General features: G+C 36.7%; 1 protein-coding gene across 1 annotated transcript in view; it reads left to right on the top strand.

The window, feature by feature from the left end:
• Window positions 1-11,271, top strand: part of LOC148479275 (vomeronasal type-2 receptor 26-like) — a 115,017-nt gene extending 103,746 nt beyond the window's left edge. The window contains exons 3-4 of the mRNA XM_088454691.1: window positions 8,134-8,257; window positions 10,355-11,271. Of these exons, the coding sequence (XP_088310817.1) occupies window positions 8,134-8,257; window positions 10,355-11,271 (1,041 nt within the window). The remainder of the gene's footprint in view (window positions 1-8,133; window positions 8,258-10,354) is intronic.
• The last annotated feature ends 15,254 nt before the right edge of the window (window positions 11,272-26,525 follow it).

Here is a 26,525-nt window from a genome sequence, read left to right as displayed (position 1 = left end):
AGCTGAACAGCCAAAGGCTGGGATCTCAAGGGAGGTGGTGACCCCCCAAGAAGGGGACTTCCCTCTCCTGAAACCCCAGGCTCAGGCTAAAGCAAAGGGCTTTTCCCCACAACCCTGGGCTGTGGGTACATGGGTAATAATGTGGGAAATAGATCTAAACTATTGTATTTTACAGTGGAATTACAGTTGGTAGCATGCCTCCCCTTTGGCACTTGTGGAACTACAAGTGACTGCAGGTGGCCGGCAACCACACCCCCACTGTAAAATAAATAGTTAAATAACCACAACACTCACACACTTTAGTAAGTAAAACTTTATTACATACCTATCTACTACACTCACACACACTTACCTGCTGCCAGTTGGTCTGTCCCCTTGTCACGGGGAACCCTACTCATTTTTTCCCCATAATTTTAGGAACCAGGATTGGCTGAGCAGTCCAGGGCTTTTTATGTCTTTTGGGGGGGACCTACATAATTTGTTTTTTAACATTAACCATTACAATAGTATCTCAATGCAGAAGAATACACAAATCACACTGATCTGTGTATTTTTCTGCCAAACTCGCAGCTCAGAAGGGGGTCTATTTGAAACTTCTAATTAGCTGCAAGTTCACTACAATTACACCCAAGACTGTAATCTCATTTCTTTGTAAATTCCCGAGTTGTATCTTTTTCATGAAAAGTACTTTCTTGTTTTGCCGTTAGTGAGTTTAATCGAGTTTGCCTGCAGAGCATAAGATTATCTCCATATAAATGAATTTTGTCTATGAAATGTTTCAGTGGTTTAAGGGTTATGCTCTGGGGAAATACATTATGATGTTCAGTTTCAGTGGAGACATTATGAGTGTGTTGTTATCCCCTTGTAGGTGAAGGATGTTGGGGTCTGGATTAAATTTTCCCAGCAATGTAACCCCTGGTGAATACTCTGCAGTCATGTAAGATACAATGTCTTGGCCGGTTTAACTCAGGGGTGGTGAAGGGAAAATATTTTGCTTTCAGAAATTCTCATTGTCTTTGCAGCTATGGAGGGGATCAAGAACTATTGCTGTTGCTCTGCCCCCAGGGAAGGGCCTGCCAAGCAGGGGGACAGTGATCCACAACTTAGCCACCTCCTTGATTTGTGTTGTTTTGTTAGGAAAATGGTTTGGCTGGTATCCAATGGAAGGTGATGCTGTTTTCTTACTGCTGGGTTTTAAGTTTGTTTTTTGTTTACCTATTATTGGTTTGCCAACTGATTGGGTTCCCCACAATTTGAGATTGACCAGGGAGTTGTCGGGGCTTTATTAGACTTAAGGTGGATGTTGATGTGCTCTTGGCAAGGATGTGTTGTTATTACATTTGCGCTCCACTGACAGATTTATGTATTTCTCCTTTGGGAGTAGTCCCTAAAAAGGCAACTTAGAAATATTTGCTGAATCGTTATTTTGGTTTTTCAGTTAATGACATCATTCTTGAGTTGGCCTGTAATGTAGAGTTGTATAACAGGTCTTTGATGAAATTCTGGGACTGATTCACAGTTTTGGCCAGGGTACTTTCTTGTAATGCTACTGGAAATGTTGAATCAGTTTTCCAGGGATGATCTCTTTTCTGCTCAGGGTCTTTTTTTGGGGATAGTTGTGCTGGTTGCATATGACAAGATGGTGTGCACCACCTGTAATTGTCATATTTGAGTATTGAGGTTGATAATGGTAGCCATCTGCTATTGTCTGCTAGTTGACAAAATAGGAATGTTGTTGGGTAAGATTGTTCTTTGTTTTTAAGAGTTGTAAGGTTTAGTGGCACAAGGTGGAATCTTTATTAAATTCCTTGAATTTTGCATGTTGTATAAATTCCATACAGATGTTTTTTTGTAGGAAGCTGGAGAGGGCCATGACCAGAGCATCTCAGCCCCATTATCATATTTTTTTTGTCTGTAGAGACTAAGTATGACCTTTGGGCACTGGCTTTTGTTACATTTCAATGGCGAGAGGAATTGGCAATTGCCATCGGTGGCTAATACTAAAGTATAGTTTTTTTCTGATCTGGTTGGAGAATCTTGTTTCAGGGCCTACTTCAATGGGGTAATAGGGAATGAAAGCTAATACTAAATTGCAGCTCTTTACTGAACCAGCTGGAACATCTGTTTTCAGGGCCTACTTCAATGGGGAATGGTGCGAGGCCCCTTGTCTGGCCTCTGGTGGACCAGAGATCTTATTATTAAAATATACCTTAAGGAACTGTTTCCGATTATTCTAACAGTGGAGCATTGGTTGGCTAACTTGTCCTACCGGAATATCATTTTCTGGTGCAACAATTGACTGGCAGTTCATGCTGCTAATTATCAGTTGGCTTCTCCTCCTCAGGTTTTGTGCCTGTAGATATGTTTAGTTTTATGTTGTCTGCAAGTGAATATTCATTTTCAGGCTCATCATGTTCACAATAAGATAGTGGATAATTTGACTCATTTTAACTTTCCTTAATTTTGTTTGCTGGCTTCAGAGCCTTTGTGGTTAGTTTACCTTGCCCTTTACCTGTCTGGAAGATTATCAGACTGGCATAGAGAGCCTTGTTTGGCCTTAGTAACTTTGAGGACTTACACTGCAGCCTGGCATGATTGGAATTCTTTCCTCACATGTGTTAATTGGGAGGGTCTGTGTTATGACTTGTTGTTTTCTTTTGTTTGGGGGTATTATTAATGTGGTTGCTCTTAGGATATCATGTTTCTGGCACTGGTGGGGGATTTCCATCTTTTATAGGTTGCATGTTTGCCCAATCCTACTAAGTCTTTTGTTCTCTCAAGGGCTCTTAATGGCAGTTTGAAAGGGGTCTCATATTTTGCAAGTGTTGCTTGATTTTGTGGGTAATGTGATTTTAAACAGATTAGAACAACTTCAAAAACATTCACTCTTTTCAGTTCTGTATACAGGGATTTTACATTTAGAGAGTTAGTTGCTTCCAGTAAGGTGTCAGTATCTCCTGGTTTGCCCAGATGAGTTATTGTGGTTAGATATTCTGCTGTGTTTTGTAAAGTGCAGTCTTTCAAGATTAACCAATTGGGCCAGAGGCATTTGGTTATGCTTGCTGCACATGCTATTGATTTGGTGCGCCTTTATGTTGCCTACCCTAGTTTTCTTCCCCCTGGTGGTCAGCAATGGTTAGTCTATGACTTGGCCCACTTTTCTATGTTTCTGTTTGCTGCTATGCTTTAATGTGTTGCTTGGTGGTGTGAGGTTTGGACAGCAAAAGTTATGAAACTATTTTTTTCTTCAAATTGACATCTCCATCTTCTATCCAAGTTTTTGGAAGATGGAAGTCCTCTGCTTATAAGGATCATGTATGGTGTAATCAGTTGTAGATTCTGCAACCCGAATATGTTGATTACTTACCAGTAATTAAATTGCCTGCATTTAATAAGTTGTGGTGTGTAGGTATTTTTTTAATTTTCTCACTACATTTCAGTGGCCTTCTTTGGTAAAAGAAGGCATTGTGGTGCACTTACCCACTGTTATATGTTGGGTTTGCCATACCTTGTGCAGGTGGACCTGGGTGCACCTAGTGAGGAGGCATTCTGACTGTACCCATGAGGGAAGGTGTGCCTTGCACAGCACAAGTGTATCAGTTGGCGATGAACTTTAGTCAGCTCCTAAAACTGTGACTTCTGGAGAGGGTAAAATTGGCCACCTGGAGGGGGCTGCCAGAAAGTCGGTAATTACAGTATGGATATAGGGATAGCATAACCTAAGTACTGAATAAATCCATATAATTATAAAATTATTTTTTCAGAGGGTTTATTATTATTATTATTATTATTATTATTATTATTATTATTACTATTATTATTATTATTATTATTATTAAATTACCTAAATGACAGAATAACTGCTCACCTTGGTCCATTGGGAAATGGAATATACATATGTTATGGTAATACTGAAGACTTGAAATATATATATAGATCACTATCTTAATTTCCTTCTCCTTATATAATTTATTTGTTGGTTAATTTAATTAATTCTGACACCTTGCACTGTCAGAAATGGAATACACATATATTTTAAGCATTGAAACATAGATTAAATAATGAAGAGAAAGTGATCTATCTACTCTATCTAAAGGCTACATTTCATTAATTAATTATTTTACAAAAGGTCAATTAATAGTAATTATAAAACATGTAATTCTTAAGAACTTCATGACAATTTGGCTTTGTTTGAACTGTATATAATTTATGTCACAATGTGACATAACATTGGATAGGCTTGAACAATGTATTTTTTTGCCTTCATTGATCTATGATCTACAAAATTGGATAACATAACAATTAAAGCTGTGATTGTAAAACATAGGGCCTGATTCAGCAACAATCTCTAATGCAATCGCAGCTATGATTTAGCATGGAATGCAGCTGCAAACATATGCCAATGCCTGCCATTGCACAGCCAACAGAAAGATGCCAACTACTGTTTTCTCATATCCGTCCAACCTTCTGCATAAACATTGCTACCATCAACTGACATTGGTCAGTTATGCAGCATTTACACCAGGTCTCACATGCCGCAGAGGGCTCCTAAGCTGCATTTGCAATTGCTATGGCTAATATATACACGCCCAAGTAACGGCTTTCAAACAGAAAGGCACGTCTGCATTTCTTCAACCACTCCTCCTTCACCCCCCCAAATGCTCACATCATGTCACTTACTCTAAGATGGATTCTTCTGTGGATCCATAATCGTAGCGCGGTATCAGCGCATGCACAGTGCAGCTTATATGCATTTGCAATGGCAATCAATAGCTCAATCTGCGTACATAGTTGTATTTGTGATTCCTGCTGAATCAGGCCCAAAGTTGGCAACACCTGGGTGTAAATTTACTAAGGGTTGATGTTTATACCATTCTATTTTGTGGTGATTTTGAGGTTAATTTGGTTGTAATTTTGGTAATCAGGTATTTACTAAAGGTAAAACTGACTCAAAAAATCTTCAATATCCCAAGAAATTCAACTTCACACAAAATTTGAAATTAAAATAGAACATTGTTACTTCCCCATAGACAAGTAGAAAATGCTTATTTATAAACAGTTAATTTGAAAATCAACTTATAATTGACTCAAAATTGCCATTTTCAATAATACCATGAGAAAAAGATGTATTTGATTTTAAACAATGTAGAATTGTCTGAAAAATCAATATGATGGATACAAACATGGGAGAGAAGCATGTGGTGCACTTTAGCTGTATAAATAAGGCATTTTTTAAGGCATTGCAAATTAGCACTGGGATGAAGGTGTTTGTATGTAACACATGACATGTTTTGGCCAATAGCTATGCTTTTGTATGATTTTGGGTCGATTTTGGATTCTATTGAGGGTAAATAGAACACATTTAGAAATTCAAATACAACTTTAAATATAAATCATTGCACCATCAAATCAGAATAAAGCCCAAAATTTACTATTAGTAAATTATTTCAATTTTGGTCGAATTTAAATGGAACCAAAATATAATTACCCCATTAGTCAATATTTACATATGCTAATATACATGATGTAGTTGAATGTAAATATACAACCTCCCATCCCCCACCACAGATTTTATTGGATAAGATGAAACTATGACCAATATTCTAGGCAATGATTCTTTTTCTAATGAGGAATGATCTTTATTGGATGAATACAAAGTAGTGATTATTTAGCTACTGTATATTAAAACCCTTAATATAATAACTTAAGATTAGACTGCAATACATGACATCAATATGTTACTTAACATGATGTGGTTAGTTGTAAAAATATAAACCCTTGGTTCTTATTAGATAACATGATGTTTGGGTGAAAGGAAACATAGCTCCTAGTAATTGGTCAGCACAATGTAATATCAGATGTCATACTATTTCACTCTTCTTATAAAGAGTAATGACTCCAGTTGGACAATTAAAATATGTGACTGAATTGAGATGTATGATTGCCCCTAGATAACCAAATTATAATGCCCAATCATGTCAGTCAGGTTAGCACTGAAAAATCTATCCACAACAATACATGTGCTGGCAAAACAGCCACTGTGTATCATTATATTTATTAGATATTGATATTAATGTATGTGTCTGACTGGTGTAGAGTTATAATAGTTTGACTACCCATGAGCCGCAGAACAGAGAGTATGTGACTGCTATGATGCCAAATTATTTTATAGACATCAGAACTATGTCCTGATTCTTCAGCCAATGCAATGGAGATTATGGATGCATATTGAGCAATTGTTTGTCATTACACATGCATATAAGCCGCACTGTGCATGTGCAGTGATAACATTGTGATTACGGACACATAATTTGCCACTGCGACTGCATAAGCAACATGAGAGCTCTCTGTGTTCTAGGACACTCAGAGATCTATTTACTAAGCAGTGTTATGAGAAAAAGTGAAAGGAAATAAGGTACCAGCCAATCAGCTGTCAACTGTAATTTTTCAAACACAGCCTGTGACATGGCAGTTAGGAGCTGATTGGCTGGTACATTATCTCATTTCACTTTGTCTCCTAACAATGCTTAGTAAATAGACCCCTTACACTGTTTGCAACCGGTTGTAAATGCTGCATGACCGCCCGATATGTGTTGATGGTACCTTTGTTTACACAGAAGAGTGACATTGGATGGATATGAGAAGACAGCAGTGGGTGTCTTTATGTTGGCAGTGCTTTGGCAAGCATTAGCATATTATTTAAACTTCTATCTGTAGGTGATTACAGTTGTGATTGCTGAATCTGGTCCTATATGACTAAAATTTATTATTTTTTTCTAATATAGAACCCTGTTCTCTATATATCACTAACCATATAGAAATTTCTACTTTAAATTTATAAATAGACCAAATAACAAAAATTATGTAACTATTTTAGCAGCAATATATTCTCCAAGGCAACTTACATAATAAAATCAAGGGCAACTTTTTCTATTTGTCACTCTGTAATTATATTAAGAACTTTATTTTGTTTATGTGCCTCCTACACGTTGAACAGACTTTATTGTCTGACCACATTTTAAATAAGCATAGTTATGTTTGCACATAAATTACTAAATGAGAAAATCCATCCATCTCTTGGATCATAATCATGGACTGATTATGATCAGTAAAGGCACCATAAAACTATTAGTATCCTAACAGTATAGTGCTATTTCAGATCCGAAACTGTTAGGAACATCAACAAATATAAAATGTATTTTTGTGTTTAAAAACAATAAACAATATTTAACACTGTAACTTTTTGAAAAACTGTATATAAAGAAACGCTTAAGCTTGTATGTACAACTATCTGCTTATTTGTAATGGATATCACCACTAATCACATATGCTAAGCTATTGTGAAGGACTAAAATAAATATTTAGGAAACGTTAACAACAAATCTACTGTTATACTCTTTTAATAACCAAATCCATTTAGAACTATACATCCAAGATGGCCAACTTCAAGATGATCGCCATACTGGTGACATACCCCAAAATTTTTTTCCACACTACCATATCATATATGTAGACACTGGATTAATATTTCCTTACTAATTTGACCATAATTATATCAACCTAACAGAAAGAATACAGAAATACACATCTTTTCAGTTGTCATATGCAGCACTGCTGTAGTAATAAATAATTACTATTTAGAAGACATACATAATATAGGGTATTCTCATTTCCAATAACAGGATAGAATAAGTACAAAGGATCTACCTAATCCCCTCTCCCTTTTTCTAAAGCATAGAGCTCTACATAAACCTCATGTTCCTTGATAATAAATTGCTTATCTCAAATATGATTAGTTAGAAACATCAATTTACAGCACACACTGTCCAGCATAGCTGCCTATAACTCGTCTCATAGATGATTATTCTGCCTGGCTTTGGTTTTAAGTATTTAAGTTTCAAAGAAAATAGTTATGAAAAATGTCATCTATGTTTTGTGTTTTGTCTCAATATTCAGCTAAATACATTTTCCATAAATATAAATATTCACCTATGGAATATATACCTGATTGCAAATAATCCTGAAGAGTTTGTGTTTACAATTCCAAAGTTGTTGCTATTTTAAAATAAGGGGTTATAATGGAAGACTCAGTTACAGGAAACATCCATAGCCTTAACTGTTTTTTTTTAATAGATGCCACGAGGTCAATGTTCAGAAAAGTGTCTCAATGGATTCAGAAAAGCTACACGGGAAGGAACCAATGCATGTTGCTATGACTGTGTGCCGTGTTCAGAAGGGGAAATATCTAATAAAACTGGTATATTGGAGATAAAAGAAGAAACAATGTAGTGCTAGTAGAACAAATATACAAACAATTTAATAACAATGTTACAATCAATAAAAACAATATATGTGTAGCAATATATGAGTACACTGCAATTCCTCAGAAATGGAGATGAATAGCAGATGAGTATCTCTCTAAATGATGAATAAAGATAAAGTAAATGTCACTTAAAAAAAGTCCAATGTTAATATCCACTGATAAAATGAGAACTGATGAGTGTATATACACCATGCAACAGGCTAATGAGTAAATATCCAAAAACTGGTATATGTATAAATTTAATATTTACCATTTTAATTTGCTAATGAATTATAAAGTAATTCTTTTCACAGAAAACCTGATTTATGCATTAACATACAACAACATTTTATGATTTATTTTAAAGGGTTATGAAAAGTTTTAGCCAATAGACTATAGTGAGGATTCAACTTAATTTTACAACTTTCTCTAAAAGTTTTGGTGGATGAAATTAATAAAATTTGTAAATCAATACAAAAATCTTATTAAAAACATGCTCCATAATTAATTGCTTTGAATTGAAAAGTTGCAAAACAATACTTGTTTAGTTCCAGTTTACCCTACAAACTTCTGAAAGTAGTTAGGAAGAGAAACTGTATAGTAGAGATTTTTTTTAAAGAAGAATGCACAAGGTGGAAGTGGATTCTGAGATGGATTACCCATGTGTGGTGCTGCTCTCCAAAGTCTAATGGGGCACTGTGCTACTATATTAACCAATTTATTTTGTAATAGACCAGTCAATATTAGGTAGCAACCATTATTATCTTCAATTTCAGAATGGAGGACAAAAGACGAGACAAGTGTATTTATAGTCCTTAAAAATTGGAGGGCCCAGTAAGTAAAAACAGGTGTCTTGCAAGGCCATTAAATCAGGACATGTCAACCATATTATCTCAAGATGCATCCAAAGCATGACAGTTATTATTATCATAAATCATGTAATTATGGGGTTTATTCTGAGCTGCACACAAGAGCATACACAGTTTTGTCTCTTGTCAGCGGCCCATCTGTGAGTTTAGGCAAATGTCACTATAAAATCCTGCCCTTGTGTACAAGGACATAGATGCTCAGTTTTGGTGTTTGTTCATGCAGTAGTACTGATTGGTGCACTCTTATCACCAGATCACAGGTGGCTAGAGAAAATGCCTCAGACAAAATGCTGATATAATAATTTAACCTATAATGACTATTTCACCTCATTATCTAGATTAATACCTTTTGATGAAAAAGTATTAAGGGTTTCATCCATTAAAACTCTCCTTGTTAATTTCTCTGTTAAAGTCTACCCCTCTCCAATTCCTACTGACTAAGTGTATTCCTGTAAAGTGAAGACCATTAGGATCTTAGTCATGATAGTGTGAGAGTTTAGAAAATTTGAGAGTTTAGCAGTAAACTCTCACACTACTACCATACATTAATCAAGCTGTATATTCAAAATGGATAAACATTTGGATAAGAGTTTATATCTTGAGAGTTGCTGTACTTGAGTTTGAAAAACATGTGTGTTTACATGTTCATGCACTCTATTACATTGGCAGAGTTAAAAAATGTGAGAGACTACTTTAGATTTAGGTATAAAGTTATCATTATGGTCCCAGTAAGAATTACACAACATTTTAGCAATATCAACATTGTATCCATGTTGACACACCAAATGTTGACTTGGTTGATGTCAACATTATGACATGTCAACATGATCAATGCAAGAATTAGACCCATGTCGACATTCTCATTTCAACCAAATGCCTGATGACATTTAATATACCACATACCCATAGACACAACTGTATTGGTAATACCAATATCTACATATAAGAAAATGAATTAGCATTATTTAGAAATGAACAAAGCAGGGTTCAAACAAGTTTTTAACTAAAATGTAGACAAAGGTAATGAGAGATCGAGAGTAAATGATCAACAAAATGTAAAAGAGAAAGTGAATGAAGAAAGGATAGAGCAGTAACATGAGAGAGTCAAAAGACATAAAAGGTACTAAGGTAGAAGGCACCATTACTGATGAACTATTTTTTTTGTTGCATTTTTATTCCATAGACAATGAACATTGTGTGAAATGCAGCGACACCGAATGGCCAAATGATGCAAAAAACCAATGTATTGCCAAAGCTCAAGAATTTCTTTCTTATGAAATGGACACTATAACTTCAGTTTTTTCTGTCACATCCATATTATTTTCTGCTATAATTGTTTTCATAATTGTAATATTTATTATTTTCCGAAACAGCCAAATTGTCAGAGCGAATAATCAGAACCTCAGCTTTATTCTACTTGTGTCTCTAAAGTTGGGTTTACTTTGTGTATTTCTTTTCTTGGGACGTCCAGAGCATATAACCTGCATGTTGCGCCAAATCTGCTTTGGAATCATATTTACTATTGTTGTGTCTTCTGTCTTGGCCAAGACTATTACAGTTTGCATCGCTTTTAAGGCCACAAGACCCGGAAGCTACTGGAGAAAATGGATGGGAGTCAAACTACCAAATTTTTTACTGATGATCTGCTCATCTGTCCAGGTCCTGAATGGTGTAATTTGGTTGTCAGTTTCTCCTCCATTTCAAGACTTTAACATGAACACTACTCCAGGGACTATCATCATCCAATGTAATGAGGGATCTGAGTTGGCCTTTTATTTCATGTTGGGTTACATGGGATTCCTGGCAGCTGTGAGCTATGCTCTTGCTTTCATGGTGAGGACATTACCTGATATATATAATGAGGCCAAATACATCACATTCAGCATGCTGTTGTTCTGCAGTGTTTGGGTCTGTGCCATCCCAGCTTATCTGAGCAGTAAAGGGAAAAACACTGTAATTGTAGAGGTGTTTGCTATATTAGCTTCATGTGTTGGAATATTAGGCTGTATATTCTTCCCTAAATGCTACTTTATACTGATGAGACCTGAAATAAACAAAAAATCACTTGGTTTCCATGGAAAAAAAAAAAATCCCTCTTAATATGGTGTGATTTCCTGTAACAAAATAGAAAAAATATTAAAACAATGGTCCTGATTCTTAGTTGTTCACAATAATAAAGGAATTTATGCTTAAAGAAGCACATGCAAAAGTAACATAGTTTGTTTCTTCCATGTACATATTGAGTTGTATACAATATGTTCCACATCCACAAATGAGTTAGAATTTATGATCAGATTCAGAGCTGGAAATATGTTTATGTTTCTGCAATAGATGCATATGGCTAAAATACATCAGCTGTGTACACCTCCAGCCCAGGACTGAAAAGTGCCCACATTATAAATTATGCTCATTAGAGAATACACACTACTCACAATTTTAATTAATTCATATGAATGCATTCTAGAGTTCATTTATATTCTCTTTTTTTGCACTGCCTAATTTACTTTATTGTGGGGCCTATTCAATAAGTTAATTATCAGGGGCTGGGTGACCCCAATAATAAAGAAACCAACTCACTGTGAGTAGCAGTGGTGGATATAAAATTAATGGAGTAATTCAACCGTGCCAAGACTGCTGATCCAAAAATCAGCAGTCTTCTATAGCAGTGAAACTTAGCATTACCAACTCTGACTTTGCAGTGCCTGGAGTTCACAAAGCTGCACAAAGCCCCACCAACCAACATAAGCACATAAGTTATTGTCTATAACACATCACATGTGCACTATGTCATATAACCAGGATATATTAGCTTGATATGTATGGTCCAGTACTATGTAAGCTCTATGCTCAAGGAACAATGCATAAGAATAATTTGGAGAAAAATTATAGTGATGGTATTTGTCAATATAACTTCATATTAAAATGTAAATATTTGCAAAGGCCTTATTTATTTATAGTCTCTCTATGGGCAAAATGTAATAGGGTGAGATTTTAGAAACTGTGAGAGTAAACTCTCAGACTTATGCTGTGAACAGGCAAACTTGCATGTTTTTTCAGATTCAAAAAACTCTTGCTATTTAAGCTCTCATCCAGATGTTTTACCATTTTGAAAATACAGCTCTACCATTACAGGTTGAGTCTCCCATATCCAAATATTCCGAAATACAGAATATTCTGAAAAACTGAATAATTTTGGCATGATTGAAATAATGAAATCTTTGATTTTTGATGGTTCAATGTACACAAACTTTGTCTAAGGCACAAATTATTTAAAATATTGTATACAAATTACCTTCAGGCTGTGTGTATAAGGCGATTACGAAACATACAGGAATTTTATTTCTGTACACAAACTTAGCTTGAGCCACAAAATTATTGAAAATATAGTATAAAATTACTTGCAGGCTGTATGTATAAGGTGTATATAACACATAAATGCATTCTGGGTGTATATTGGGTCCCATTCACAAGATATTTCATTATGATATGCAAATATTCCAAAATACGGAATATTCTGCTATCCAAAATACTCCTGGTCCCAAGCATTTTGGATATGGGAGACTCAACCTATATAATAATGTGAGAGCTTACTGCTAAACTCTCATATTTTCTATACTCTCATCTTTTTATATTTGCCCCAAATCTATTACCGATTGTCTATAATATGTTTTTTTCCCATTGTCAAAAAAATACTTTCAAACCTTCACTATTAGCACCTTATTAACCACATGTAGGTGCTTTGAAGTTCAATGGGAAACTTTATAAATGGATGATCAATGGACTTTTACAATTTTATACTTTAGTGATTTCTTCTCCTATTTTATGGCAACCAGAGATAAAAATCTGCCAATCTTACCTTACCATCATGAAAGTGAAGTGTTTTAGGTTATTCCATTTCTGTTTTGTCTTCCTAATTTTGTGGTTTTGGTTTTAGTAATTACTGTTGCAATTTAGCACAAAATGTATGCCATGTTACTTCAGGTGCTGTACAGTTACCAATGATAAAATGAATGTGTGAAAAGTCTAAAAATAGTATATTATGAACAGTCTCTTATTTACACCATCAAATTTTACTTGAAAGAAGATATCACTTAATGATGTGTCAGCATAAGCACTTGACATAAGAGTAGAAATGATAAATCAAATATTAAAAAGATATACTCCTTCAAGGAAACTGCCCATTGCTGTTGATGGCTATTATCATGCTGAACTTCTCATCATACATAAAGATGGCTGTGCTCTCCCTCCACCTTCTAATCACCAGCCCTAGCTGAGGTTACTACATCTCTGGTGATCAGCCTGAGACCTGTAACAATGTACAGTGATAGACTGGGAGTGTGCAGGAGGCCATAAAATATTATTATTGACTCCAGGATTTAAACTTACATCTGGCCTAAACATTTGTATCTACTGAGGGCTAAATATCACTGGGATTAACACAGGCACCTCCTGGTGGAGTCAAATGTACATGGAAGCTTCTGAATTACCATTGGAAACTGCTGTTACATTTTTCTGGACAATAACTATTTCCTATGGACACTTTTGTTTCAAGTTAATTGAATAATATCTATTTTAGCAATCTTGTTAGTTAAGCTTACATGATGAAGCCAGTCCATACGTAAATTATGAGAGTTTTTTCTTGTTTTTTTTCATTAATAATTTTTCTTGGCTTAAAGATCATATACAAATATTACATAGTGTCCTTTGAAGTTACAATCACAAAATTATAGGGTTATTTAGAGCAAAATGTCAATGGAACAGTTAACAATGCTCCATTTATATACAGGAGCTAATAACTCTATAAATTACATATCGTATCATAAATAAATATACCATTGATCTTTGGACAAAGAGCTCCTTCCAGAGGTAATCAAATGGAATTTGTGCCTAATCTCAAAAGGGAACACCTCCATCCATCCAAGACCATCATATTGTACCATGCAGTTAACTGTAAACATTTTCTGAGTGTTTGTTTCAAATTTGGGGATTGGGTCATTGTAAATGGTAACCAAATAGAGAAGAACTTTTTGGCTATACCCTATCTGTTAGTAAACATAGCTGTCCACTCTATCATAAACAAATATGAGACTCTGGATAGGAATACCACAAGGCTTAGTGTCATGGGTTCTCTCCATTGTGATAAAATTGTTTTCTTAGCTGCCCCTGCAATCTTAACCAAGAGCAGTTTGTTACCATTGGTTATACTGTAAGAAGGACTTTTAGGGAATTCACCCCAAAATATCTAGTTTTGTGAAAGAGGGATATTTATTGCTAGAGTTTGTTGAATATATTGGTGAATTTGGTTCCAAAATTCTACTACTCTGGAGCACAGCCAAAGGCAGTGGTACATGTCCACCCCTGGCCAACCACACTTATAACAATTTGAATTATCAGATTGTCCTATTAAAAGTTTAAGTTTGGGAGTAAAGTATACCCAGTGGAGAATCTTATAATTCATTTCTGAATATGATACAGTAATAAGTGGTTTGTTTAATCTTTGGGTGGCTACTTGTAATTGGGATAAGCTAAGATCTGTTAAGACCTCTCTCCATTTAGCTATATCTCCAGAAATAGTCTCCAAATCAATAACAGGACAAATAAATGTGTAAATTTAAGAAGATGAAAAGGCTCTAAAGGCCTGAGACTCAATGCACCATCCAACTCTACTAGAATTGCTTGTCCTCATCAGACATCAATCTAAGTATTATCTTAAGATATTGACATTTGTAGATAATGAAACAGCAGAGTGATAAGATGAGGAAATTTCATTCTGCTTATCATTCATGCCTTGCAATTGGCTAAGTGTGTGAGGTTTTAAGGTAATAACATCTAGAAATTTGAATAGGTATCTCAGACCCCTGAGATGCCAACTTCTGATATATTGTGATGAATGGTCTCCTGAAAAAGCAAGATTGTTCATTAACGGGAGAAAAATGGAGTGAGATGGAGAAAGTTTTAGGAGTGATCTGAGCTACCTCCAAGCACTGCAAGTGGTGGAGAGAAGCAAATTGTCTCTGATTTGTTTTGGCATCAGGGAAGGCTTGCTGTGTAGTAGCACTACGAGATGTATATCTGGACTAAATGCCTGTTCTAATGAAAATAAAGAGAAGTTGTTGGCCCCACTAATCCAATTCATTGCAAAGCAATAATTGGCTGCTATAGAATAATGTTTTATACAAGGGAGGTTTAAACCTCCTAAGTCTATGGTTTGTTGTAATTTATAGAGAGAGATCTTGGGGTGTTTGTTTGCCCATATAAACCATTGCATCTCTTTATTAAGTGTATGGAGATTTTTTTTAAATATTAGAATGGGTAACATATGAATAAAGTATAGTATATGGGGAAAACTGACCATTTTAATGACGTGGCATTGGCCTTTATAAGAAAGGGGCAAGGTACTCCATTTATGATAATCTCCTAATGCCTGTGTGAGAAGTTTCCTATAGTTATAGAAGGATACAGGGGAAATAATATGCCCAAATACTTCAAAGTGGGATTAACCCATTTGAATGGAAAGGCGCTACTCCAGCCCACATGAGCATTGGGATAAAATGTTAGAACTTCTGTTTTGGAGGTATTGACCTCAAATCTTGCTACCTTAGCAAAGACTTGTAATTTATCCTGTAATAAAGGGATAGCCTGTTTGGTATTATGAAAAAAATAATAGCAGGTCATCTGCAAAGCGGAAACTTTAATTTCATGATTAGCTATGTGGACACCTCAGCAATCAGACAGTTGTGAAAAATTTCAATTTAGAAAAACCCAGACACATGGCCAACTGGGTCTGTACAAGAAAAAAGAAAACAGATTGTTGTGAATTATAACATTAATACAGCTAATTGAAGAGAGTCTTAGCCAACAATTATCTAACCATAAATGCAGAAGTTTAGCAACAAAAAAATCAAACCCTTACTTGGAGTGAGTATCAGTATATCATCATTGCCAAAATAACAACAAACATTTAGCATATAAAAAATACAGCACAGTGCAGGGAAGCATCTGCCAAGAGGATCCACCAAGTAAGGGAACTTATAGAATATAATATACCACATAATAAGTAAAGAAAAAATATCAGACATAAACAGCAACTTCATCCTATACAAAACCATTAGAAGTAGTTAAGAAAGATATAACTGTATAAGTGAACTACTGAGTGTCCCCAACAGCAAGATATGCCAGTCAGTCATCTTGTGTAGTACCGGTAGGAGATGGAGACTGAGCAGATTTGAGAAAATTGCAAGCATATTTAGGGTTATCAAAGAAGTGATCCTTGAAATTATAAAAAATGCATAATTTGGCAGGATAAAGAAGGGCAAAATGGAAGATGCCTTCATATAGTTACTTGCAGACCAGAGAGAATTCACTACGTCTCATCGCCACATTGTAGGAGAAGTCCCGATAAAGGAATAGTATTGCACCTTGATAATTAAGATCCAAATGTTTACGGTATGCCTCTATTAGCTTGACCATATCAGCATAGTTAAGTATGCACAGGATGACAGGTCTCGGTGTCTGCTGATCGGCTTGGGGTTCTGGACCCTCTCTGTGGACTCGCTCAACCAGGAGTGGGTGTGTGTTGACATTCAATCCCCGTTTGTCTGGAAGCCATTCTGGGACCAGGGCCAAAAGATCCATTTGTTTCACTGATTCAGGTAGGATTGTTGAGGCGGTTATGGTTTTCAAGATCTTCTAGTTTATCTTGAAAGATGGTAATGGTAGATTCATGTTTGTGAAGTAAAGATTTGGTAGCAGCAAGTTCATCCTCTAAGGTAGAAATAATTTGCTCTGCCTCGTTGAGATGTGTGGAATGTTGTAGTAGCTGTGCAAGTGTGAAGTTGACAGAAATCTTCAGCTCTGTGAGACCAACTAATTTTTTCTCAAGAAGTGGTGATATAAGGTCAGATATATCTTGAGCGCGCTGTACAGATTGTGAACTGAAGTGCGAATGGTCTTCCACCATGGTGGCAATATCTTCCCTTTGAGGTAATGAGGGGGAGGGCAGATTAGTGGTCAGAGGAGATTTCTCATGTTTGTGAACTAAAGATTTGGTAGCAGCAAGTTCATCCTCTAAGGTAGAAATTATTTGATCTGCCTCATTGAGACGTGTGGAATGTTGTAGTAACTGTGTAAGTGCGAAGTTGACAGAAATCTTCAGCTCTGTGAGACCGACTAATTTTTTATCAGGAAGTGGTGATATAAGGTCAGATATTTCTTGAGCACATTGTACAGATTGTGAACTGAAGTGTGAAGGGTCTTCCACCATGGTGGCAATATCTTCCCTTTGAGGTGATGAAGGGGAGGGCAGATTAGTGGTCAGAGGAGATGGTGCCATCCTTGGACCCCTTTGTTGCTTGGCCACATATTGATCCATGGGCATATTATTTTATAACCCAGGAATAGAGATTTATACAATTGATAAGAACTGCAACAGACATTAATATAAAAAGTAAATGTGACTGTAAAGGTATGATTGTTACTATAAATGATAGGATGCAGTTCAATAAAGTATGCACAGGAGACAACTGAACTGAACACTGTTAGAACAGGGCAGGATATCAGGAATTCACCAGATTCCTTTATGTTAACAATATGTGATACTGATAGTGATAATGTAATCACAGGCACTTAAATAGGTGATACAACAAGCACTCAGCTGCAGCAGTAGGTAGAGTGGGCCAGTCAGCAGGATCCTGCCATTTCAGATATGTCACCTGGCTGAGAAAATGGTGGCCATGAGCATGTGTATGCCACCATGTTTCTCCAAGTTCTGGCTGCACAGCTCCCTCCTGGTGATGCTGGATCAAAGGCAGAGCGGCGGTGGTACAGCGGAGAACTCCCACAGTATGTGCAGGCTTGCACTGCTAGGCTATGGCAGAGAAGCCCGACTTCAGAGCCACAAGACAGCAGGGTAAGATGGTGGCCTGGTGGGGAAGGAGAGCAGCATCTCTGTGTTCCTGGGTTGAGGGAGTCGCGGGAAGCCGGGCGATGTCAGGCCATTTACTCACTGTTATTCCCAGGTGACCCAGCTGGTATGGGCATGCTCCACAGAAGGAAAAAGCCTCTTAAAGTTGTGACAGTCATGGAGTCTTGAAGGAGCTCAATTAAAACATGGCCATTGCATTGGTTCTCCCACCAGAAGTCCTGAATTCTTGTTTTTAATGTTTTTTTAACATGTTTTGTGTCTAAACTATTAAATTGTTCATATTTTCCAATATGCACTCTATTTTTTGATAATTGATTCATCATTCTAGTTTGTATTTAGAAGCAATTTGGAGGTGCAAAAAGTGTATTTAATGTAGTTATAGGGATTATTGTTATTCTAATTAATCTAATAATTTTGGTGTTAGCTTGTTGATATCCATTGTGCATTTTATTATGCTCTCCATACAGTTGCAATAATGAAATAAATGGATATTAATAAATTACTTTAGTTATTCTGTGTGTGAATGTTATTTAATTCTTTAAAATAATGTTGCCATTTATTTCTTAGTAATTTATGTTGCGAGACTGGTAGGGTATCTGGTGCAAAGAAAAGATTGCTCCTACAGTATAATGGTTTTGAATTAGACAAATAAAAGTCTCCTTTTTGAGATACAAAGTTAAAGATTAACATTCAAACAATTCATACACATTGGTGCCACACTCTGACTAATCTATAACCCAGAGGGTGCCCCACTTTCTAACTAGACTGGCAAGAGCAACATGCACAAAACATTTAATACATTAAAATTCATAGTAACACATTGTGCTAACATGCATTTCATTTTCATGGGAGATTTAACAAGGCTAAACCGATAGTTCCTGGCATCTGGGATTTTTTCCATTTTTGGGACAAATCCAAATTCCAGTCATGTTGTAAATTCTACCAATCACGGCCATCCTTATCTCACATGGCTGGTGATTCCAGTTGGCATCCATGTCAATCAATAGTGACTCACACATTATTTGTATCATCTAAGTTAGTTGATCCAATGATTGCAGAGGGATATGTAAACAAATAAAAGGTACAGCCGGATTTGTTGATTCTAATAAGTGATCACTCATCATGTGGAATGACAGTGACTTACAAATGTTACTAGTATACATCTACTTTAGGTCAACAGTTGCAGAGGGTTATATACCATCCTGGCCAATAATTGCTTCTCAGATTAACAGATGTAAACAAGACAAACATGTCTTCAGTATTATTACTTATAATTAGAAATGTGCACCAATCCCTGTGCTCTGGTTTTGGATCTGGATTCATCTTTGTGTTTTGGTTTTGATTTTGCAAAACCACCCTCATATGTTTGGTTTTGGTTTTGGATATGTTTTCTAAAAAACAATAACAGGTAAAATCATGTAATTTGGACATGTTTAGAATTGTTTATATGCAATCCAAAACCTGAGTTTGGTTTTAAAATCCAAGTTCCGGACTGCAGGAAGATCTGTAGCGAGAATCAGTTCGACTCTGTTCCCCAAACTGATTCCAAACTTTGGCTTGTTTCAACTCGGATCCCTTAAATTTAGTTGCTGTTGGTTCTCTGGGAACCAACCTACACGCCTATAGTTCAGTCTTATTAATTATAAAAATTAGATCTTTTAACTTGTTGTGGGATAGTGGTCCCAGTATTTTAGTTATAATCTTAATTGGTATCTGAGATGAATATTTATTCTGTATAATCTTATTCTTAAGTCTTTAATCCTTATTTACTTTATAGTTATTTGGCCACACCATACATTTTTATATTTATAATTGATTTATTGTCTGAATATAAAAACATGAATGTGAAATGAAGTCCCCAAGTGTCGACCAACAAAATATTAAAGGTATAAATAAGTGAAAACCATGATAAAGTAAAGAAAAGAAAATATAAATAAATAAAATTATTTGAGAAAAATCTGTGAGGTGAGCAAAGTGGGAAAGAGAAATATACAAATAACTATATATACAGTAACATATGTTTAAAATGTCACAAGGTAATACATAATATCTGTGAAAATGAAAAATGTCTAAGACAATATTAAATACCAGTGTAAATTGAATTTAAAAGTGCTGGTATTAAAATAATAAAACATATATTTTCCATGTATATCTCATTGGGTTTATCAAAGACCACTTCCATCTATCTCCACTTCAGGTAGAGGTAGGCATTAGAGGGTGCATAGGTTGTCAAGGTTAGAGGGATGGCAATGGGGAGAGCCTGTCCTCCCACATATACAAACCTCTAGCTGGGGTGGAAGGAGAATTAAGTGGTTTTTGGTAAACCCAATGAGATATACATAAAATATTTTAACATATCTCCACTACATTGGTGACATTTTGATACTGTGGACAGGAGAACAAAATAAACTAAGGAATTCATATCTATTTTAAATAACAATGACTTGCATTTGAAACTCAACTAAGAGATTAGTATAACAGGAAATACAGTTGTTTTACTTGATAATTTGGATTGACTATAATGGATTTATCACAAAAGACATATACAGAAAAACAACTGCCACAATCAGCAATCATCATTCTGTTAGTTCACACTCACCTGCTACTATCAGATCAATCCTAAAAACTCTGTACAAAGATAAACGGTTTAAATCCAGAGACCTACAGTACAAAAGTGGGAAAAACAACTGTGTAAAAGACTAAAAAAATAGGGGGTATAGTAATAGATTCATTAAATTTGTAGTTAGAGACATCAAACAATATCATTGAGAATCTCTGTTTAAACCAAAAGTGGAACAACATGGGGAAGAACCCATTGTGTTCATTGGAGATTTTAACACACATTGGTGGGATATTAGAAGTATCCTCCTAAAACATTGACCAATTCTCCAAACAAATGCAGACCTTGCCTTATGTTTACCATCTATCAACCATATTAAGTTATATTAATTGTAAAATTATGGGGGTTGTATATCATCTTGAATTGAATGCCCATGTAGTGAATGATATTTAGGCAAAACCCCTAGACCTTTAAACATCAGTATATGTGAACATATGAGCATTATTTGCAATGTCAATCAAGATTCAGCTAAATATAAAATCATCACATCTATAACCATTCATTTCTATAAATATTGTATTGGAAATTCCAAAATCCTGAATGTGTTTTAGATGAGAAAGATTAATTTGGGAATATAAGGAAGAGTTAAGACAGGAATCAAAAATTATTTTCTTTATTGAAGTTTAAATCCTGTGGGACTCAATAGAAAGAAAGAGTTCTCTGCATTTCTACCATGGTAATTTATGATACAAATCACTTTTCAAATTTTTCTGAGGAACAAAATGTAAATACCAATTTTACAAATTAATAGAATTTGTGTATTGCTCTGCCTGAATAATATAAAGGATGGGAAAACTGCGCTCTAATATTTATGCAGGGACATATGATGATAACACATATAAATAAATATAAATAGTGTTTTAATACACTTATTTTAAAAGACAACAAAGACAGTTTGTGCATAAACATACAATTAAGGAACAATGAGAATCTGAAATGAATGAAGCTGATCAGACTCCTAAAAACAGTGTGTATTCCCATTAACAAGATACAAATTGCAACATTAAAACTGTTGCAGATATACAATTAGACTGTAATAAAAAACCAAGTGATGGGTATGGTATCCAAAAATAAGGGTTCTTAAAGGATTCCTGGGTGGACAGAAACAAATTTCTGTCATTAATTTGTAACTCTCCCTGTAGATGGTTTTTGATATAGGTAAAAATATATCCATCACAATATAGTGATATGCTGTGGTGTTAATAAAGAGTCAGTGAATCACATTACAGCCATATTATTAGAGGAAAGTCCAATCATAGGTTTGGTAAGAGTGCCTTTAGCTGACTGAAATATGACAGTCCCATAAATATCACTTCAATAGGTGCAATGAAAGCCAGTATTAAAACTGGCTAGTTATGACCAGTACTATACCTGTGGATGAGTCAGCACAGTAAGCAGGGTAGCTGGATGTGCTGGAGAATATCACTCACAGTTGGCATATGTTTCTGGGCAGGTAGTTGATGCTGAATGGCACAAGGATGCCCGGTAGTTGAGCGGCAGCTTGGATTTGCTCCGTAGTTGAAGCTGATCTCTGTCTCCTGTGTTAATACTGATGGAGTGACAAGGTGCTGCTGGAATGACAGGCAACACCTGTCTCCATGTAGTGGTGATGTAATGAGCCAGCAGGGAGTGATTTCCAATCAAAGGACCATGTGTGCTTAGGGCCTGATTCAGAGCCGGATGCTCTGACCAGAGCTCTCAATCTGAATCAGGGCCCTCCTCCATTAAAATGGAGCATCCTCCTGGACACTCGTATAGCTGTGGGTGACCACCCACAGCATATACGAGCATCCAAAAAGATGGTCGCGATGGTCTTGACCATCGTGACCATCGGACTTGTGACGGAAACCCTGCGGTAGGGTTTCCCAGCCACAAGTCCTGGAGTGATTGTGGCTCTATCAGAGCCAAAATCACTCCCACTGACATCACTAGTGATGTCAGTGGGGCCGGCTTCAGATGGTAGGCGTTCCCATGGGAATGCCTCCATCTGGCAGGCATGCCCACGGCATGCCCACCAAAGGGGGCGTGCTGTCAATCACCATCGACAGCACGCCCCCTTTGTTGCGAGACCCGGAGCAACAGCTTGGCTGTTGCAGTCCGGGTCTCGCGCATGCGCATGACGGAGCTCCCTCCGTCGTGCGCATGCGCAGTGGGGAACAACGACCCACTTGCAAGTGTACTGCCGCTTGCGAGTGGAGCTGAATGACCCCCTTAGTCCATTAGGAGCCTGTCTCATTCTCAGAGATCACCTAGCAATGGGGTCTGAATAATATACAAAGGATAATACATGACAGGCATGGCCTAGCATGACTGCTACACAAAATTAATCCTCCGGTGGAACAAGCTGCAATGCCCAGAGACTTACCTGTTTTATGCTGTCTACACATGCGGTGGTCTGACTGAGACTGTTGGTTTGTCATGTATCACAGAAGTTATATTTAAATGGTTTTGAATAAATGCTTTGGATAATGCACACCCTTCATTTGCCTTATATATATATATATATATATATATATATCCAAAGAGACTGCACTCACTGTTAAATCCAGGCACATAGTTGGGGTGCTCCATTAGAGACACTGAAGTCCTGTGTATAGTAAACAAGGAATAGGCACTCACCATTCAGTAGACTTAAGAAATTTTACTCACAAGATATCCGTAACCAAGTCAACGTTTCTGACCAAAAAGGTCCTTTGTCAAGAAAATGCAACCATAACAAGGCTACCACGAATCCCTGGTTGCAATTCGGTGGTAGCCTTGTTATGGTTGCATTGACTTGAAAAAGGACACCTTTTTTGTCCGAAACGTCGACATGGTTATGGATATCTTGTGAGTAAAATATCTTAAGTCTACTGAATGGTGAGTGCCTATTCCTTGTTTACTATATATATATATATATATATATATATATATTTATACATACATATATATATATATATATATAATATATATATATATATATGTATATTACATAGAAATAAACCTTATGTGTTTCACATGTCCCATTAAGGGTTCGTAAACATGACTTTAGATTTTACAAAACATACTGAATTTCTACCACTCAAACTTAAAAGAGCAATGAAATTCCAATCATTAATGCTTTTGCCTTAATGGACATGATCCTTGTACAATACAGATATGGTGTGCCATCACCGTGTTGTTAACTGCAGATTAAGTACTCTCATAGAGTGATTGCTGTCACTTTCAAAATGGAGTTGCTAATTCACGGAATTGTGTGCTCATCGGAATACACATATACAGCCTATGTAATTGGTGACACACTGAATAGAGCATTTGCAAGATTTAAGATCTAAGGTTTAAGTCATACATTGTGTCTTTATTCCCAATAGACACAGATCTGAAGAGATGCAAACAGCTGTTGGTAATCTCAAGTGGCATGTGATGCAGCGATGGCTTCTCCTTCAGTTTCTCCAGCAAGTGCATCTGAGGAGAATAAAAATGAACTATCCCAAAAGACCCAATGGTGATACAGATGAGTCAACACAACCAAGTGTTAACATCTGGTCAGGTCTAAAAGAATTCAGAAAAAAGGGATATTCCCTCCAGCACACTGCAGCAATATTAGCAAAAATAGTTGAATACTACATGATAATAGAAATTCAGAGGTATTAGTTGCATACATATGCAAATATATGTTTAAGAGCCGGGCCAGCGTCAAGGCTCCACTATACCAGCATCCCTAACATTAAAGGGTTCACTTCCAAGGGACAGGGCACCCCAAAAGAATCTAGCCAAGGATCATCCCCAGGGCATCACATGAAAAAGGGTAGAAATGTGATAGTGAAGTGTAAAGTATAGATGTGTAAAGATAATCAATGATTGTTAATAAAATGAGAAAGAATTAAAATTACATAAATAATGAACAACAAATACAAAGGTGATGAAAAAATATCTATGTGAATTAAGTGGTGATGCCCTCAAAAAGTCCCAGCCGGAGCAACTCTTGGGGCCCCATGCCCAAATGCTCACCCCAAAATAATTATTGCTACCAAATAGTAGCACCCACTCTGGGTCATATCATTACAATTAATGTATTGCATAATAACAGCACATGTATAAGCTGAGAGCTGACTCACCTAGGAGGTACCCCAGAAACCTCCAAATGGCACTATAAAGACCAGCACATCCTCCCAATGCTGGCTCCCTTAATGCCTCTCAGAACTGTAGGTGTTCCCCAAGGTTCTGTTCTTGCTCCTCTCCTATTCTCCCTCTATACTTCCTCTCTAGGTGAACTCATCAGCTCTTTTGACCTCCATTATCATCTCTATGCTGATGATACTCAAATCTACCTTTCCTCCCCTGATCTCTCCTCCTCTCTTCTGACTCGTATCTCCAACTGTCTCTCTGCTGTCTCTTCCTGGATGTCCCAGCGATTTCTTAAACTTAATATGTCTAAGACAGAGCTAATCATCTTCCCACCCTCCCACATCACCTCACTTCCCACTATTTCTTTATCAATTGATGGAATAACTATCTCATCTAGTCCTAAGGTGCGCTGTCTTGGAGTTATCCTGGACTCATCCCTCTCCTTCAAACCACATATCCAGAACCTTTCACAGTCCAGTCGTTTCCATCTAAAAATATTTCTAAGATCAGACCCTATCTCACCCAGGATGCTACTAAATCCCTCATACACTCACTGGTCATCTCCAGATTGGACTATTGTAACCTCCTCCTATCTGGCCTCCCCAAATCCCATCTCTCTCCTCTCCAGTCTATCCTTAATGCTGCTGCTCGGCTCATCTTCCTCTCCAAACATTCTGCATCTGCCTCCCCTCTCCTACAAGCCCTACACTGGCTCCCCTTCCCTTTCAGAGTCCAATTTAAGGTTCTCACGCTCGCTCACAAAGCCCTCACCCAATCTTCTCCAATATACATCTCTGATCTCATCTCCCTTCATGCTCCTTTCTGCCCTCTTCGCTCAACTAATGCATGCCGCCTTTCATGCCAGCTGATTACTTCCTCCCACTCCCGCCTCCAAGATTTTGCCCGCACTGCTCCCCACCTCTGGAACTCTCTCCCACTCCGCATCAGACTCTCCACCTGTTTGCAATCCTTCAAACGGGCTCTCAAGACCCACTACTTCATCAAAGCCTTCCAGCTATCATTCTAACTCCTTGCTACATGCTCCTTCGTCCCCATCTGTGTCAACCCAGTTTGTCTTCCCCCACCTTTTTAGAATGTAAGCTCTCACGAGCAGGGCCATCTACCCTCTTGTGCTTCTCCTTACTATAGTGTAATTTACTTCTTACTTACCACTAGGGCACCTAACACTTGGTTGCTTATGCTCTGTTACTTATCTGGGTGATATGGTCACTAATGTAGCAATATATATTATCCATGTCCAGTATTGTATTGTTCTGTAAGTCACTTCTATACAATTTGTTTTTGTACTTTGTAAGGCGCTGCGGAACACTTGTGGCACCATATAAATAAATGATAATAATAATAATAAATAATAACTGCAAATAGAAAGTATGGTGGTCAATAACATTAGCTTAATGATATTGCCCAGGTGCTTGTAAATGGCGGGGTTTACACTGAACATAGAAAAAAGGGATATTCCCTCCAGCACACTGCAGCAGTATTAGCAAAAATACTTGAATCTTACATGATAATAGAATAGAGCAAATGCAAGATTTAAGATCTAAGGTTTAAGTCATACATTGTGTCTTTTTACTCCCAATAGACACAGATCTGAAGAGATGCGAACAGCTGTTGGTAAGTTCAAGTGGCATGTGATGCAGCGATGGCTTCTTCTTCAGTTTCTCCAGCAAGTGCATCTGCCGA

The sequence above is a fragment of the Taudactylus pleione genome, unplaced genomic scaffold (assembly GCF_031769625.1).
Source record: "Taudactylus pleione unplaced genomic scaffold, aTauple2 ptg000627l, whole genome shotgun sequence".
In the NCBI taxonomy this organism is placed as follows: domain Eukaryota; kingdom Metazoa; phylum Chordata; class Amphibia; order Anura; family Myobatrachidae; genus Taudactylus; species Taudactylus pleione.
Note: the sequence above shows the minus strand (reverse complement) of the source record. Positions and strands in the feature narration are given on the sequence as shown.